Raw genomic sequence first — 14,627 nt, 5'->3', positions numbered from 1 at the left:
TTTTACCGTGTATTATTTTTTTCCAGTGTAGTCCGTATCCATACCTACAACTTTGCCGAAGACACCAAATCGATCAAAAAATTCCTTCAAAAGATACAGATTTTTGAATTTTCATCCATCATTTTTGTATGGACAGCTGCCAAATTTGTATGGAAAATTATATGGACAAACTAATGATGCAAAATGGCTTCTTTGGGCATACCGAAGGCACCAAAAAAGTTTCAGTCGGATTAAAAAATACAAAAAAAAAATCGAATGACCGAAATCCTAGAGAACTGCTCAAGTCGTTTCATAACGGATTTGCGAAAAAAAAATTATACTCTAAACATTTCTTAATAGTTAATATTAGTAAGTCTATAAGGCAAATGCTAACTTGGTTTAAAAAATATATTTTTTGATCGTAAACTTTAGAAACCTGCAAAACCAGTACAGTCTGTGAATCATTGAAAAAAAATACTTTTTTTACATTTCGTTTTTTACATCTTAGGTATTCGAGTTTAAACCACCCAAAATTTGTCAAATTTTAGTGATTAATTTCTGTTACATTATCAATCATCATATTCAATACTTCGCTACCGCCATGAAAATAAGTTTAAATAATCCGAAAAAAAACATTTTGTTTGACGAAAATAATGATCGAATCAAATCATTCTGAAATTATTCCCAAAAAAAATGTAGAAAATAATATGATTATGATTAATTTAGATTTTCCCACCATTTGAATGCAGCCAAAGACCCCCCAAAGGACGGTATCTTTTTTTCTATGCTGCAATCCCTTCAACGGAAATCGTTGCCACCACTTTGATGAGTATAGTACATACTTGCATGAATACTTCACGAACGGACATGCATGCATTTAGTGGCTTCGATCGATACCTTCGCGCCGTGACCCATTTATTACGCCAGGTCAATTTAGATGCCATCGCCATTTTTTAATCCCTCATTCCTCATGTTGCACGCTGACCCAGTGACATCGGGACACCCTAAAACCCCATTAAAGAGGCGCAAATTGATCCACCGTATTCCGCGCCGGTCAATTTTATTTTGGAGGGAGTTGAATTTCAATGCTGGTCATCGTGTTCGCAGTGAAACTTTCATTTTTTGTTTACCTTTCCCATTTCGCATCGTACGAATTTCATGCCACACCAACTGAGTTGTGGTGCTTGAGGTTGAAGTCTTTTTTGAGAGTCGCAGACCAAGTGGGGAACTCGACGGCGAAGGCAATGAAATCGAAAGATGATCACCTTCGGTTTGAATCGAGTGCCAATCCAATCTACACTATAACACGTAGTAGATATACAACGCAGCAATGGTATGCGCGATTTCTGCAATTTTCATTCGCAATCGTGGAATTGCATGTTGTGAAGCCGGTTGTCACACGATCCCCTTCGCGGTTTGTGTAAAACCAGTTCCCGGAAGATGGCCCGGTTGAGCTGGTTGACGAGTAAGTTCTTTTGTTTTCAATGTTCGATGTTCTAGTTATCACTGATAAATTTCGTAAAATATTACAAGAAACTGCTTATCACAAAAAATCCCTTCACCAACAACACAGAAAGAATGTGTTCTTGAGGATGAAATCACCGCGATATGTTCCTCAATTGCGTCAATTGCCCCTATGAGTGCGTTAGACCAATTTTATGATGCATAGGAGAGGGAAAGTGATGTGGGTCCACCATAATAATTGATTAAATCATGCTCAATAATGGGGAAGAACTTTACAGCGAAAACCGGTAGCAACAATTCTAGGAGGTTGTCCTTCACATTTAATGATGGCATGCTTTCTTTCAAACGGATGTGTGATAATAACTTAATCATTTCTAGATATTGCCACTCGGATGTGAATGAATTTCCAGCTTGATAAACCAAGCGTCCAAGTCACGTCAATAACTTACGCCCGTACAAAAGCTCGACTCGTTAATAATTCACGTTGTCACCACAAACTATCACTAAACTTCGCATGTTCGCCGTACGTGGCTCGGTGTAAGCTCGGGTGCATTCGCTTTCCAAAGGGGTAAAGGGAAGGGCAATTTCCACTCCGACATGCATGATTCAGTGAAACGGGCTTCCCCGGGTGGCTTTCGATTCGATTAGCCAACCCCAATCATGTTTGTGAGTTACTTTCGTGCAACTTGTGTCACAGTTTAGGAGGGAGGTGACCCTGACCACCCGTGCGATTATATGGCCACGCGTATCTCAAACCACAATTAAGTTTTGTTTTTGTGGATCGATATCAGCCGCACTGACCTTGAACCGGGCATTACAATTCGAGCAGAAAAGACGCAAATAATGGACCCCTTTTGCGGTGGGGGACGATTAGTGTGACATTTAAAAGCAAAATTGTGTCCAGAATGATGGCCTGGACAGTAATTGACGGTGCTGGTTCCGTAAATCATTCCCGTACGATCATAATTTGCTGCGAGATGAAATGAATATATCGGTGTGTTATTATTTGTTGAACGGAAGAATGATAATACACGCCATTGTGCATGGGAAAGCTTTGTACGTGCAGCTTTCAGTTCGTTTCAGACAAAGCGGATTTTTGTTCTTTTGAGTTGAAAATAAAAGGCAAAATGGCGCATGAAGTAAACAAAACAAAACTCTTTATTTGAGCACGATTCCCTGCCGATCATCACTTTTGTTGCAACAACAATTCAGATTCATCACTTCTTCGAATAGCTATCGTAGAGCTTCTTGAAAAACTCCCAGAAAGTCAAGTTCAGCACGGTATGGGGCGCAACTCGCGCGTAAAGCGGTACAAATCCCTTGTACAGTCCGTGCAGTCCTTCAGCGCGGTAGATCTTCACGAAGCAATCGAAAATGTTCCGATACAGAAGACCTTTTCCACTTTCGGACAGACCTGCAAAACAAAGGTCCTCATCATCAACGTCATCCACAAAACTCCACTCAACACAAACCTTGGTTGGTCATCCGGGTCGTAACGACGTCACACGGGGACATCAGCACTGACGTGAAGAACCCCGCCACCGTGCTGCTGGCCAGTGCCGTCAGCACCACCGATTCCCGGAACAGTTCGTACTGCGTGAAGAAATCCTTACACGCCGCAAACGAGGCCATCTGGGTGGACGATCCCAGCGAGACCCGTGCCATGTTCGCCGTGTAGCCTCGGTACAACCCCCGCACGCCGGAACTCTTGTAAATGCTCACGAAGGCGTCCACCGTGCCGCGATGTCGGTGCTGGAACTTGGCCGTATAACTGCCCGAACTGACGGCCTGCAGCTGCGTCTTGACCACGTACACCGGACACGACACCGTCGAACTAATAACTCCAGCAAATCCACCCCAAAACACCGACAGCACCGGACTCAGCAGCGCATTCTCACTCTTGGTCCAGCCAAGATTGTCCACCGTCTGGTACGTCCCCAGCCGGATCGAGTTCATCGAGAACTGGTACAGCACCGCCGCCGGAAGGCCCTTCTGCAGTCCACGAACTCCATCCGATTTGATCACCGAAATCACCGACTGCCGGAAGCCTCGGTACGCCCTCGCTCCGACCTTACTGCGAGCCTGAAGCTCCCCCTCCAGCTGCTGGCGGGTCTTGAGCACATCGAACGGGTTCGTAAACAGCACGGCACAGCAGGACGACAGGCCGCCCAGCAAAAACTCCATCGCGCGCCGCTCGGATGCAAAACTAAACTGCCAAAGAAGAGACAGAGACACACGGGCGAGGTGTGCCGTTTCGTAATCTCTCAACTACGTGCGACTTATCTTATCAGAAAGAGCAGGAGGCAGTTGTTATGGGAACGCGGACTCTTAGTTTATAGTACTACCCGGCACAGCAATAATGCAGCTCACGGACTGTGTACTAATGTGGTGTTAGACTAAGCGCCCAGTTGTTAGTAGCGTCATGCTGGTTTATGAGTTGGTGTTGCTTTGTACAGATTGTTGGAAATTACTATCAGATCTTAGGACTTTACATATATTTATCACGTTTTTAATACTGATGGACATAGAATCAAACAATTGTATAGGAAGACATCTGGAAGATACAAAGGGCGGTTTCCAAGACAACTTATCAAATTATACTTTTCTAAAATGTATTTATTCGAATGAATGTTGCATACTGAACATCTGGCAATTCTTGCAACGTTACAGATACGGAGAGACGTTTACTGTTTACTGCACATCCCAAATCTCTTTTACATCTTCTAGGTTTAAATAGATGATCATCGAATTCAGTTTCATTGGAGACGATAATTGATATCCAGAAACGTTTTCCATTCAATTCAATTAGTGTTTTTATTAGAATTTAGCAGTTCTGCTCAAGGATGTTACAATTGTCAATTCAGAGATTTAGAGAACTTTTCATCTGAGATCATGGAGCCTTTGCAGGGAGGGTACATATTTCTATGTTTTGATGTTGCTAGCTGAGCTCTATTGGAGAGAATAAATTTTGAGAAAAAGACCTAGATCTATGACACGTTTCTATCTAAGAACAAAATTAACGGGGTACAGTCCATTATCCAAAGGCCAGGGAAAATTTTACTTCGGATAATCGAATCACAAAAAAAAAATTTTTTTCGTTGCTTAATTTTTTATTGTTGAGCTTAAGTATAACCCCTAAACTACGTTAAAGTGATTTAAAACTTTTAAATCCAAGATGGCGGCCAATATGGCGGTGTTGAAATATTGAAAAAATGCATTTTATTATTTAATAGGCAATCAACTATTCAAAATTGACTAAAATGGGGTTGCAGAACTCGAATTAGATGTTTAAAACCAGAAAAAGAAAAAAAATGTAAAATAAAATAAATAAGTTTTTGCTAAAATATGCTATGTCGATATTTTATTATTTTATGGGAGATTAAGTATGATTTTTGAAGCTTTCCAAGAAAACGAAAAACGTTACCTATCATGGATTTTACAATGTGGAGTTTGAAGCAAAAAAAATATTTTTTCAAAAAACTTCAAAATTTTAATGGAAATAGAAGTTAAATCAACTGAAAACAATCTAAAACACATTTTTCTGCATTGATAATCATATTTAGCATGTTATGGCTGGATTAAACATATTTAGATTTTTTATGGAATTACCATGCACAGCATCGCAAAAACTTTTTTTTTCACAAAAAAATATTTTTTTTAAATAATTATATATTTTGGAAACTAATGATAGCAAAACAACTGGACTGGTGTAAATTCATATAAAACACTTTTTTTCATTGAATTAAAATAATTTGTTCATTTTAATTCCAGAGTTTCATTTTTGAAAAGGACCAATAAATTATTGTCTTTCATATGTTTATAGGACCTAATAAAAAAAACTCTAGAATTGTTCTGTGAACAATTTCATACTAAAAACAGTTAAAATCGAGTTTTTTTTTTAAAGGTCCGGTAAACAAAATTTTTATATTTTGCTTTTTGGTGTTTTTTTAATAACCCTGACTTAAGGCGATTTAGCATAGCATTGGTGTCTACCCGTAGCTGCTACTTCGTTATTGACCAGGACCCCCAAACATTGCTCCGTGGACCACAGATGAAAAGTAGGAACCAATCATCACCCCTTCGCAATTTTCAAAGGTCCCTATCGTGCTGATCAATACCGACGCCGGCCACGACCAGTGGTAAGACTTAACCCTGACTTAAGGCGATTTAAAAAAAACCCAGAAACGAAAAAAAATTGTTCTTAGGACCTTTAAAAAAATCTCCAGAAATCTTTTTTTTTTCAATTAATTTTTTTTTATTTACAGGCATTTTCAGTATAACAAATTTCTTAGTAAATTTGTAAAATGCATGAAACATGCTATAAAATTGACTTTGGTGGCATCCAAAAGTGATATTTTTATGGAAAATCTGCATTTAATGAATTTAAATCAAACTTGGAACTTTTTGTGTACTTAACCTCAAATTTATGTACATTTTATTAGAGTTTATAAACTTAGTCAAACAATCATTTGATTTTAAATATTTAAATATTCGAAATTACATGCAATTAATAAGGTACCAAAATCTGTTACTAACATAACTGCTGATAAAATTTCGGTGTTTCTTAAACAAAATTTAAATCATAGAAATTATTCAAAAATAGTTTTAACCAGAGCAGGATTATGACTACAAGAAAAACATGCTTCTGAGCAGTTCTCTCAGATTTCGGTCATTCGATTTTTTTTTGTATTTTATAATCCGACTGAAACTTTCTTGGTGCCTTCGGTATGCCCAAAGAAGCCATTTTGCATCATTAGTTTGTCCATATAACTTTCCATACAAATTTGGCAGCTGTCCATACAAAAATGATATGTGAAAATTAAAAAATCTGTATCTTTTGAAGGAATTTTTTCATCGATTTGGTGTCTTCGGCAAAGTTGTAGGTATGGGTACGGACTACACTGGAAAAAAAATGATACACGGTAAAAAAAATTTGGTGATTTTTAATTTAACTTTTTGTCACTAAAACTTGATTTGCAAAAAAACACTATTTTTGTTTTTTTTTTTTTTTTATATATGTTTTAGAGGACTTGATGCCAACTTTTCAGAAATTTCCAGGTTGTGCAAAAAATCTTTGACCGAGTTATGAATTTTTGAATCAATGCTAATTTTTCAAAAATCGAAATATTCGTCGCAAAAATTTTTCAGCTTCATTTTTCGATGTAAAATCAAATTTACAATCAAAAAGTACTTCAGTGAAATTTTTTTCAAGTTAAATCCATTTTTAGGTAACTTTTTTTAAAATAGTCGCAGTTTTTCATTTTTTTAAAATTAGTGCACATGTTTGCCTACTTTTGAAAAAATATTTTTAAAAAGCTGAGAAAATTCTCTATATTTTGCCTTTTTGGACTTTGTTGATACGACCCTTAGTTGCTGAGATATTGCCATGCAAACGTTCAATACCGGGAAAATTTATGTTTTCTAAGTCTCACCCAAACAACCCATCATTTTCTAATGTTGATACTAATGGTCCGATTTTCAATGTTAAAATATGAAACATTCGTGAAATTTTCCGATCATTTCGAAAAAAATATTTTCATAATTTTTAAACCAAGACTAACATTTCAAAAGGGCCAAACATTCAATATAATGCCATAATTTGAAAAAAAAATCACAGCACACATATGTTTTGGGCAATTAGCGGCTTGTTCCGGTGGGCAAGCTTTGCCCAAATCTCCAACATGGGTTTATTTTTAACAAAATGCCAAATATAGAAAGCATGTACATTAGAGTGTAACAAAAATGACTTTTTGGCGGGCATTCAGGGGTTTGTTCCGGTGGGCATAATTAGTCCAAATCCCAAATATGAGCTCGATTGGACGTAACAGGAGCTGGCGCTCCGCCCTTCAATTTTAAATGGGATTTAACCCGTAAAAAAAGATTTTTTCAAAAATGTCACTTTTTGAGGCATTTTGGCCACTGAAGCGTTTACCAAAAACATCGTTGGCGTGTAGGCCAGATCCTTGCGCATCTTTTGGTATATATAACATTGAAGTTTGGAGCACCCTGGAGCTCGGTACAGACCTTCAAAGTTTGAAATTTTTTTGAAAAACCGGCCCCGGCAAAAAAGATATGCGTCGCGTCTCGCGACGTCCGAGACGCCATTTGATTTTGCTGGGACCGATTTTTCGAAAAAATGTCAAACTTTTAAGGTCTGTACCGAGCTCCAGGGTGCTCCAAACTTCAATGTTATGTATACCAAAAGATGCGCAAGGATCTGGCCTACACGCCAACGATGTTTTTGGTAAACGCTTCAGTGGCCAAAATGCCTCAAAAAGTGACATTTTTGAAAAAATCTTTTTTTACGGGTCAAATCCCATTTAAAATTGAAGGGCGGAGCGCCAGCTCCTGTTACGTCCAATCGAGCTCATATTTGGGATTTGGGCTCAGTATGCCCACCGGAACAAACCCCTGAATGCCCGCCAAAAAGTCATTTTTGTTACATCCTAATGTACATGTTCTAGTGTGCTCAAAACTTCAATGTTTTATATGCCAATATTTGTGCAGGACACGCGCCATCGGTGCTAAAAATAATCGCATTAGTGGCAAAAATTCCTGAAAAGTCGACATCAGTTAAAAAACGGCACAAATGGGGCCTAAACATTTTTTTTTTACAAGATAAGCCACACGTCTTATTTTATTTTTGTCAAGAAATCTCTGTGTGACTTTAAGCAAAAATGATGTGTATTGAGATATTAAAATCAATACAAAAATAGAACTGGATCAAAAGTGGATTAATGAGACAACTTTTAGATTTGCTGGAAGATAGCAATCGAAAACCGAAAGAGGTAAATTAACCAAGACATAAAATATAAAAAGCCCACAATTTTCATCCCTTTTAAACCCCCACACAACATGCCCTGAAACATGCACCGCAGCGCAATAACCCACGGCTTTGACCTCACACCAACAGCCCGTCCGACCGTCTGGGGGCCGGTTTCGGTTACGGGGGACGACAATAGAACGTAATCCCACAAAACACGACGACCGAAGAAATTGTGGGCAAGACATAAAACGGTGAATGAAAGCGCAACTAACGAACTTGTCTTTCGTCGAGAATTTTTATATATTTTTTCTTCCGTGAAACTGTTGTTTTTGACCACGCATATTTTTGTGTGTTTGCGTGGATCTAATCGTGGTTCTGGTGTTCTCAAGTAGCGGAACCTTAAGATAAACGCACTCTGTGCATTTTCAGCGTGTGTGGTTCTGTAGTCAGCGATTTGCCTCTGACACAGTGTGTACGAACTTGGTATGTGAATAAACTGACTTTGAAGTCACGAACGACAAGTCGTTGCCGCACACACAATCCGGTTGTTGCACCGTCGTCGCGGCCAACATAAGCAAGGCAGCATTGAATACATAGAGGGAAGCATTCTCTCCCTTCTTTTGATTCGTTTCGTACTCCGGGGCAAGAGAAGCTGCTCCGGCGGGTTCAGTACATAAAACTTTGTTGTCTTATTTTGCCTTGTGGACCGAGTTCGGGGTTTTGGTTGTTCGACGGTGCTCCAGGGTTTATTTTCGTAGGACTTTTTCGGCCTACACAGAAACATTGGGGGCAATAAAACGAGAGGCGTTAACACGTCTGGGCCAGGAGTTGCAATTGCAACAGATGCTGGTTGTAATAATTAGAAAGGGGCCTGCCCCTCGATTCGAAACCGAGGTCAAAGGGCGCCGGAGCTTTGGGAGTGTGGGTGTGTGAGTGATGATAAGAAATTGCAAGAGATATTCTACGATGCAAAGAGACAGATAAGCCAAAGTCCAAAATTCGAAACTTACCAATTTGGGTTAACGGGACTGGCCTGGCCACAATTTGACTGCTTTATTTGTGTGCTAATAAAGTAAACACACGACAGAGAGCGGTATGTGCACGTTCTTTATTTGCTCAATGAACTGCGCGCGGCTGCTGACGATGACGAAACTATTGAATAATAATTCTTTGAGCAACTCGCCTTTTTCTCGCTGCTCCACACACTTTTCTGCGGCCTGTCTGTTTGCACTGCTTGTTTTAAGTATTAAAAATATCTCCAACACACGCACACAAATACGCTACGTCGTATACTTAACAATAAAACACCGATTTTATTTGCAAAAACTTTCTGTCGAACTTTGAATTGCAAAACTCAATGAATTTTCAATTTCACGCACCCAAAAACAGCCCGGATTGTTGATCAACAAAGCCTGCCTGCCTTCAGCCCTATCTAAGCAGCCCGATAAAAGCTTGCTGATAAAAACTTTAAGGCGAAGGACACTGCTTTCGCGTTGTCTTCTTTGTTTACATCCACTTCTTGCGGAAAAAACAGCAGAAACCCGCGCTTTCTACTCCAAACTCAGATCATAACCGAAAAATCCGTGTTTTGCGCGGCGGTGAAAGTCGCGGAAAGAATTTCTCTCCCTATCGAACAACAAGAAAAAAAGAAGAAAGCAAACACTACTGCGACAAGAATTAGACGGCCGAGAAGTAAATGCAAAACCACAACCGTTATGTTCGGCAGTCGACGGCGAACTGAGGAACTGACGCGTCGAAGAATGAAAGGAAAAAAATGAATGAAAACAGTGCTGCCAGATGAATGAACTCGAGCTTTTGAACACACCCCTGGTCGAACCGGTTTGAACGTCATGCGGGACGTTCGGATGTTACGTAGCGGCAATTTCAAGTATTTTTTTTGTATCACCTGGGTGCTGAATGGTGGTACGCAAAGCGGCCTCAACCAAGCCTCAACTTTGAACTGTCAAAGTGGAACGATCATTCGAAATTGTTGTTTTTCTTTTTGTCAAAAATCTAAAGTCGATGGTGTCGACACTTTTAAGGAACCGGAGTTGGAGTTAACAAGTTTTTAGACGGCCGAAATTTAGATTGGAAGTTGTTTTTGGAGTCGTTGGAGTCTAGTCCATTTGATACCTATCTTTATACTTCGATCTCTCTCGGATCATTTACTGACAGCCAACGTTTTGTTTACCAATTAATACTCACAAACACATCATTTCACAGCGAAAACTAATGCCCAAAATGCTTCAAAATATATCACTTTCGCATAAAAAACAATGTCACGCTTGAGCTTGAACATAGCTTCCTACTTTGTTTATGTTTACAGCTGCAGTTTGTAGGTCTGAACAAAACCTACAAATTGCTTTTAACCCTTTCAGGCCTGATGGGTCAAATATGACCCATACCGAAATTCGGTTGTATAAAATCACACAGTGCTCAAAACATATAACATTGTTCAGCAAAGTTGTAATTTATGAGTTTCTCTACCTAGGAAAAAATGTTTGAGTGGTTGTTGATGGCCTTTTTGACGACCTAGAACATCCTGAAAACCTGAAATTTGGAAACTTCAGAAAATGTTGAAGATAATTCAGGTTTACAACGATTTTTCAAGGCAAATGAAGTTTAATTATTACCAGTCACATCCTCACGACCATTTGGGACCACTTTGATCCCTTTGAATCTCTTTTGGGATGATCTAGGTCCTCCAAAGTGTCCTGGAATACAGATCTTGGAGTCTACCGCCGTAACAACATGATTCTACCAAGTTTCCGATTATGGTTCATATTCAGTGATGTCCCTGGGACCCTTTGGCAACACTATGAGCTATTTGGATCACTTTTGGGATGTTCTGGGTCCTCCAAAGTGTCCTGGAATACAGATCTTGGAGTCTACCGCCGTAACAACACGATTCTACCAAGTTTCCGATTATGGTTCGTATTCAGTGATGTCCCTGGGATCCTTTGGCAACACTCGGAGCTATGTGGATCACTTTTGGGATGTTCTGGGTCCTCCAAAGTGTCCTGGAATACAGATCTTGGAGTCTACCGCCGTAACAACACGATTCTACCAAGTTTCCGATTATGGTTCGTATTCAGTGATGTCCCTGGAATCCTTTGGCAACACTATGAGCTATGTGGATCACTTTTGGGATGTTCTGGGTCCTCCAAAGTGTCCTGGAATACAGATCTTGGAGTCTACCGCCGTAACAACACGATTCTACCAAGTTTCCGATCATGGTTCATATTCAGTGATGTCCCTGGGACCCTTTGGCAACACTATGAGCTATGTGGATCACTTTTGGGATGTTCTGGGTCCTCCAAAGTGTCCTAGAATACAGATCTTGGAGTCTACCGCCGTAACAACACGATTCTACCAAGTTTCCGATTATGGTTCATATTCAGTGATGTCCCTGGGACCCTTTGGCAACACTATGAGCTATGTGGATCACTTTTGGGATGTTCTGGGTCCTCCAAAGTGTCCTGGAATACAGATCTTGGAGTCTACCGCCGTAACAACACGATTCTACCAAGTTTTCGATCATGGTTCATATTCAGTGATGTCCCTGGGACCCTTTGGCAACCTTCTGAGCTATGTGGATCACTTTTGGGATGATCTGGGTCCTCCAAAGTGTCCTGGAATATAGATCTTGGAGTCTACCGCCGTAACAACATGATTCTACCAAGTTTCCGATTATGGTTCATATTCAGTGATGTCCCTGGGACCCGTTGGAAACACTATGAGCTATGTGGATCACTTTTGGGATGTTCTGGGTCCTCCAAAGTGTCCTGGAATACAGATCTTGGAGTATACCTCCGTAACAACACGATGGTACCAAGTTTCCGATCATGGTTCATATGCATTGATGTCCCTAGAACCCTTTGGAAACACTCTGAGCTATGTGGATCACTTTTGGGATGTTCTGGGTCATCCAAAGTATCCAGGAATACAGATCTTGGATTTTCCCACCGTAACAACATGATTCTACCAAGTTTCCGATTATGGTTCATATTCAGTGATGTCCCTGGGACCCTTTGACGAACACGAGAAACCAATCCGCGGACGTGGAGATAAGTGAGATTGAGGGGAAACCTCCTACATTTTTGACCCATATTGAGTTCGATACCGATCATATAGCCCAATTTTCAGCTCGAATTTTGCCTGAGACTATGTTAGCGAGTAGAAAGTTGCAGTTGAGGCATTTCTCCGTGTATTGCTACAGAGTTTTTCAATGCTCAGATTCAGCCGCCCACAGATCGTTCGAGAGATTGAATGTGTTGGGTTTTGGGAGGTTTATGACTTGAACAAATTCAACTAACGCTGCAGTCAAAATCCTTCCTCGACCGCCACCTTCCCCTTTTGCCTCGCCAGATTGGATTCAAGCCATCCTTTCGCTTACAAAGCGAAACATGCCAGGAGCTGGCACCCTTTAGCATTACTAGACTCCAAGAACTGTATTGCAGGACACTTTGGAGGACCCAGATCATCCCAAAAGTGATCCACATAGCTCATAGTGTTGCCAAAGGGTCCCAGGGACATCACTGCATATGAACCATGATCGGAAACTTGGTACCATCGTGTTGTTACGGAGGTATACTTCAAGATCTGTATTCCAGGACACTTTGGAGGACCCAGAACATCCCAAAAGTGATCCACATAGCTCATATTGTTGCCAAAGGGTCCCAGGGACATCACCGAATATGAACCATAATCGGAATCTTGGTAGAATCATGTTGTTACGGCGGTAGACTCCAAGATCTGTATTCCAGGACACTTTGGAGGACCCAGATCATCCCAAAAGTGATCCACATAGCTCATAGTGTTGCCAAAGGATCCCAGAGACATCACTGAATACGAACCATAATCGGAAACTTGGTAGAATCGTGTTGTTACGGCGGTAGACTCCAAGATCTGTATTCTAGGACACTTTGGAGGACCCAGAACATCCCAAAAGTGATCCACATAGCTCATAGTGTTGCCAAAGGGTCCCAGGGACATCACTGAATATGAACCATGATCGGAAACTTGGTAGAATCGTGTTGTTACGGCGGTAGACTCCAAGATCTGTATTCCAGGACACTTTGGAGGACCCAGAACATCCCAAAAGTGATCCACATAGCTCATAGTGTTGCCAAAGGGTCCCAGGGACATCACTGAATATGAACCATAATCGGAAACTTGGTAGAATCGTGTTGTTACGGCGGTAGACTCCAAGATCTGTATTCTAGGACACTTTGGAGGACCCAGAACATCCCAAAAGTGATCCACATAGCTCATAGTGTTGCCAAAGGGTCCCAGGGACATCACTGAATATGAACCATGATCGGAAACTTGGTAGAATCGTGTTGTTACGGCGGTAGACTCCTAGATCTGTATTCCAGGACACTTTGGAGGACCCAGAACATCCCAAAAGTGATCCACATAGCTCATAGTGTTGCCAAAGGGTCCCAGGGACATCACTGAATATGAACCATAATCGGAAACTTGGTAGAATCGTGTTGTTACGGCGGTAGACTCCTAGATCTGTATTCCAGGACACTTTGGAGGACCCAGAACATCCCAAAAGTGATCCACATAGCTCATAGTGTTGCCAAAGGGTCCCAGGGACATCACTGAATATGAATAATCGGAATCTTGGTAGAATCATGTTGTTACGGCGGTAGACTCCAAGATCTGTATTCCAGGACACTTTGGAGGACCCAGATCATCCCAAAAGTGATCCACATAGCTCATAGTGTTGCCAAAGGGTCCCAGAGACATCACTGAATACGAACCATAATCGGAAACTTGGTAGAATCGTGTTGTTACGGCGGTAGACTCCAAGATCTGTATTCTAGGACACTTTGGAGGACCCAGAACATCCCAAAAGTGATCCACATAGCTCATAGTGTTGCCAAAGGGTCCCAGGGACATCACTGAATATGAACCATGATCGGAAACTTGGTAGAATCGTGTTGTTACGGCGGTAGACTCCAAGATCTGTATTCCAGGACACTTTGGAGGACCCAGAACATCCCAAAAGTGATCCACATAGCTCATAGTGTTGCCAAAGGGTCCCAGGGACATCACTGAATATGAACCATAATCGGAAACTTGGTAGAATCGTGTTGTTACGGCGGTAGACTCCAAGATCTGTATTCGAGGACACTTTGGAGGACCCAGAACATCCCAAAAGTGATCCACATAGCTCATAGTGTTGCCAAAGGGTCCCAGGGACATCACTGAATATGAACCATGATCGGAAACTTGGTAGAATCGTGTTGTTACGGCGGTAGACTCCTAGATCTGTATTCCAGGACACTTTGGAGGACCCAGAACATCCCAAAAGTGATCCACATAGCTCATAGTGTTGCCAAAGGGTCCCAGGGACATCACTGAATATGAACCATGATCGGAAACTTGGTAGAATCGTGTTGTTACG

The 14,627-nt window shown here is 40.9% G+C and overlaps 2 protein-coding genes across 9 annotated transcripts in view; both read right to left on the bottom strand.

Moving 5' to 3' along the window:
* LOC6032864 (protein draper) overlaps positions 1–9,941 on the bottom strand; it is a 31,921-nt gene extending 21,980 nt beyond the window's left edge. For all 8 annotated transcript variants that reach the window (XM_038259638.1, XM_038259635.1, XM_038259639.1 and 5 more), the window contains exon 1: positions 9,220–9,941. The gene's annotated coding sequence lies outside the window, so the exon portion shown is untranslated. The remainder of the gene's footprint in view (positions 1–9,219) is intronic.
* On the bottom strand, positions 2,574–4,105 carry LOC6032865 (solute carrier family 25 member 35). Its single transcript, XM_001843338.2, has 2 exons — positions 2,916–4,105; positions 2,574–2,857 (listed from the first exon to the last, which is right to left on the bottom strand). Exons 1-2 carry the CDS (start codon positions 3,625–3,627, stop codon positions 2,661–2,663), a joined length of 909 nt encoding a protein of 302 aa, XP_001843390.1. The 5' UTR covers positions 3,628–4,105; the 3' UTR covers positions 2,574–2,660.
* Positions 9,942–14,627: the final 4,686 nt, after the last annotated feature.

This window comes from Culex quinquefasciatus, chromosome 3 (genome assembly GCF_015732765.1).
Source record: "Culex quinquefasciatus strain JHB chromosome 3, VPISU_Cqui_1.0_pri_paternal, whole genome shotgun sequence".
NCBI lineage: Eukaryota > Metazoa > Arthropoda > Insecta > Diptera > Culicidae > Culex > Culex quinquefasciatus.
Note: the sequence above shows the minus strand (reverse complement) of the source record. Positions and strands in the feature narration are given on the sequence as shown.

Coding starts and splice junctions, on each gene's coding strand:
- LOC6032865 (XM_001843338.2), bottom strand. CDS start 3,627: ATGGAGTTTTTGCTGGGCGGCCTGTCGTCCTGCTGTGCCGTGCTGTTT. Junction 2,858..2,915: donor GACCCGGATGACCAACCAAG/GTTTGTGTTGAG, acceptor TTTGTTTTGCAG/GTCTGTCCGAAAGTGGAAAA.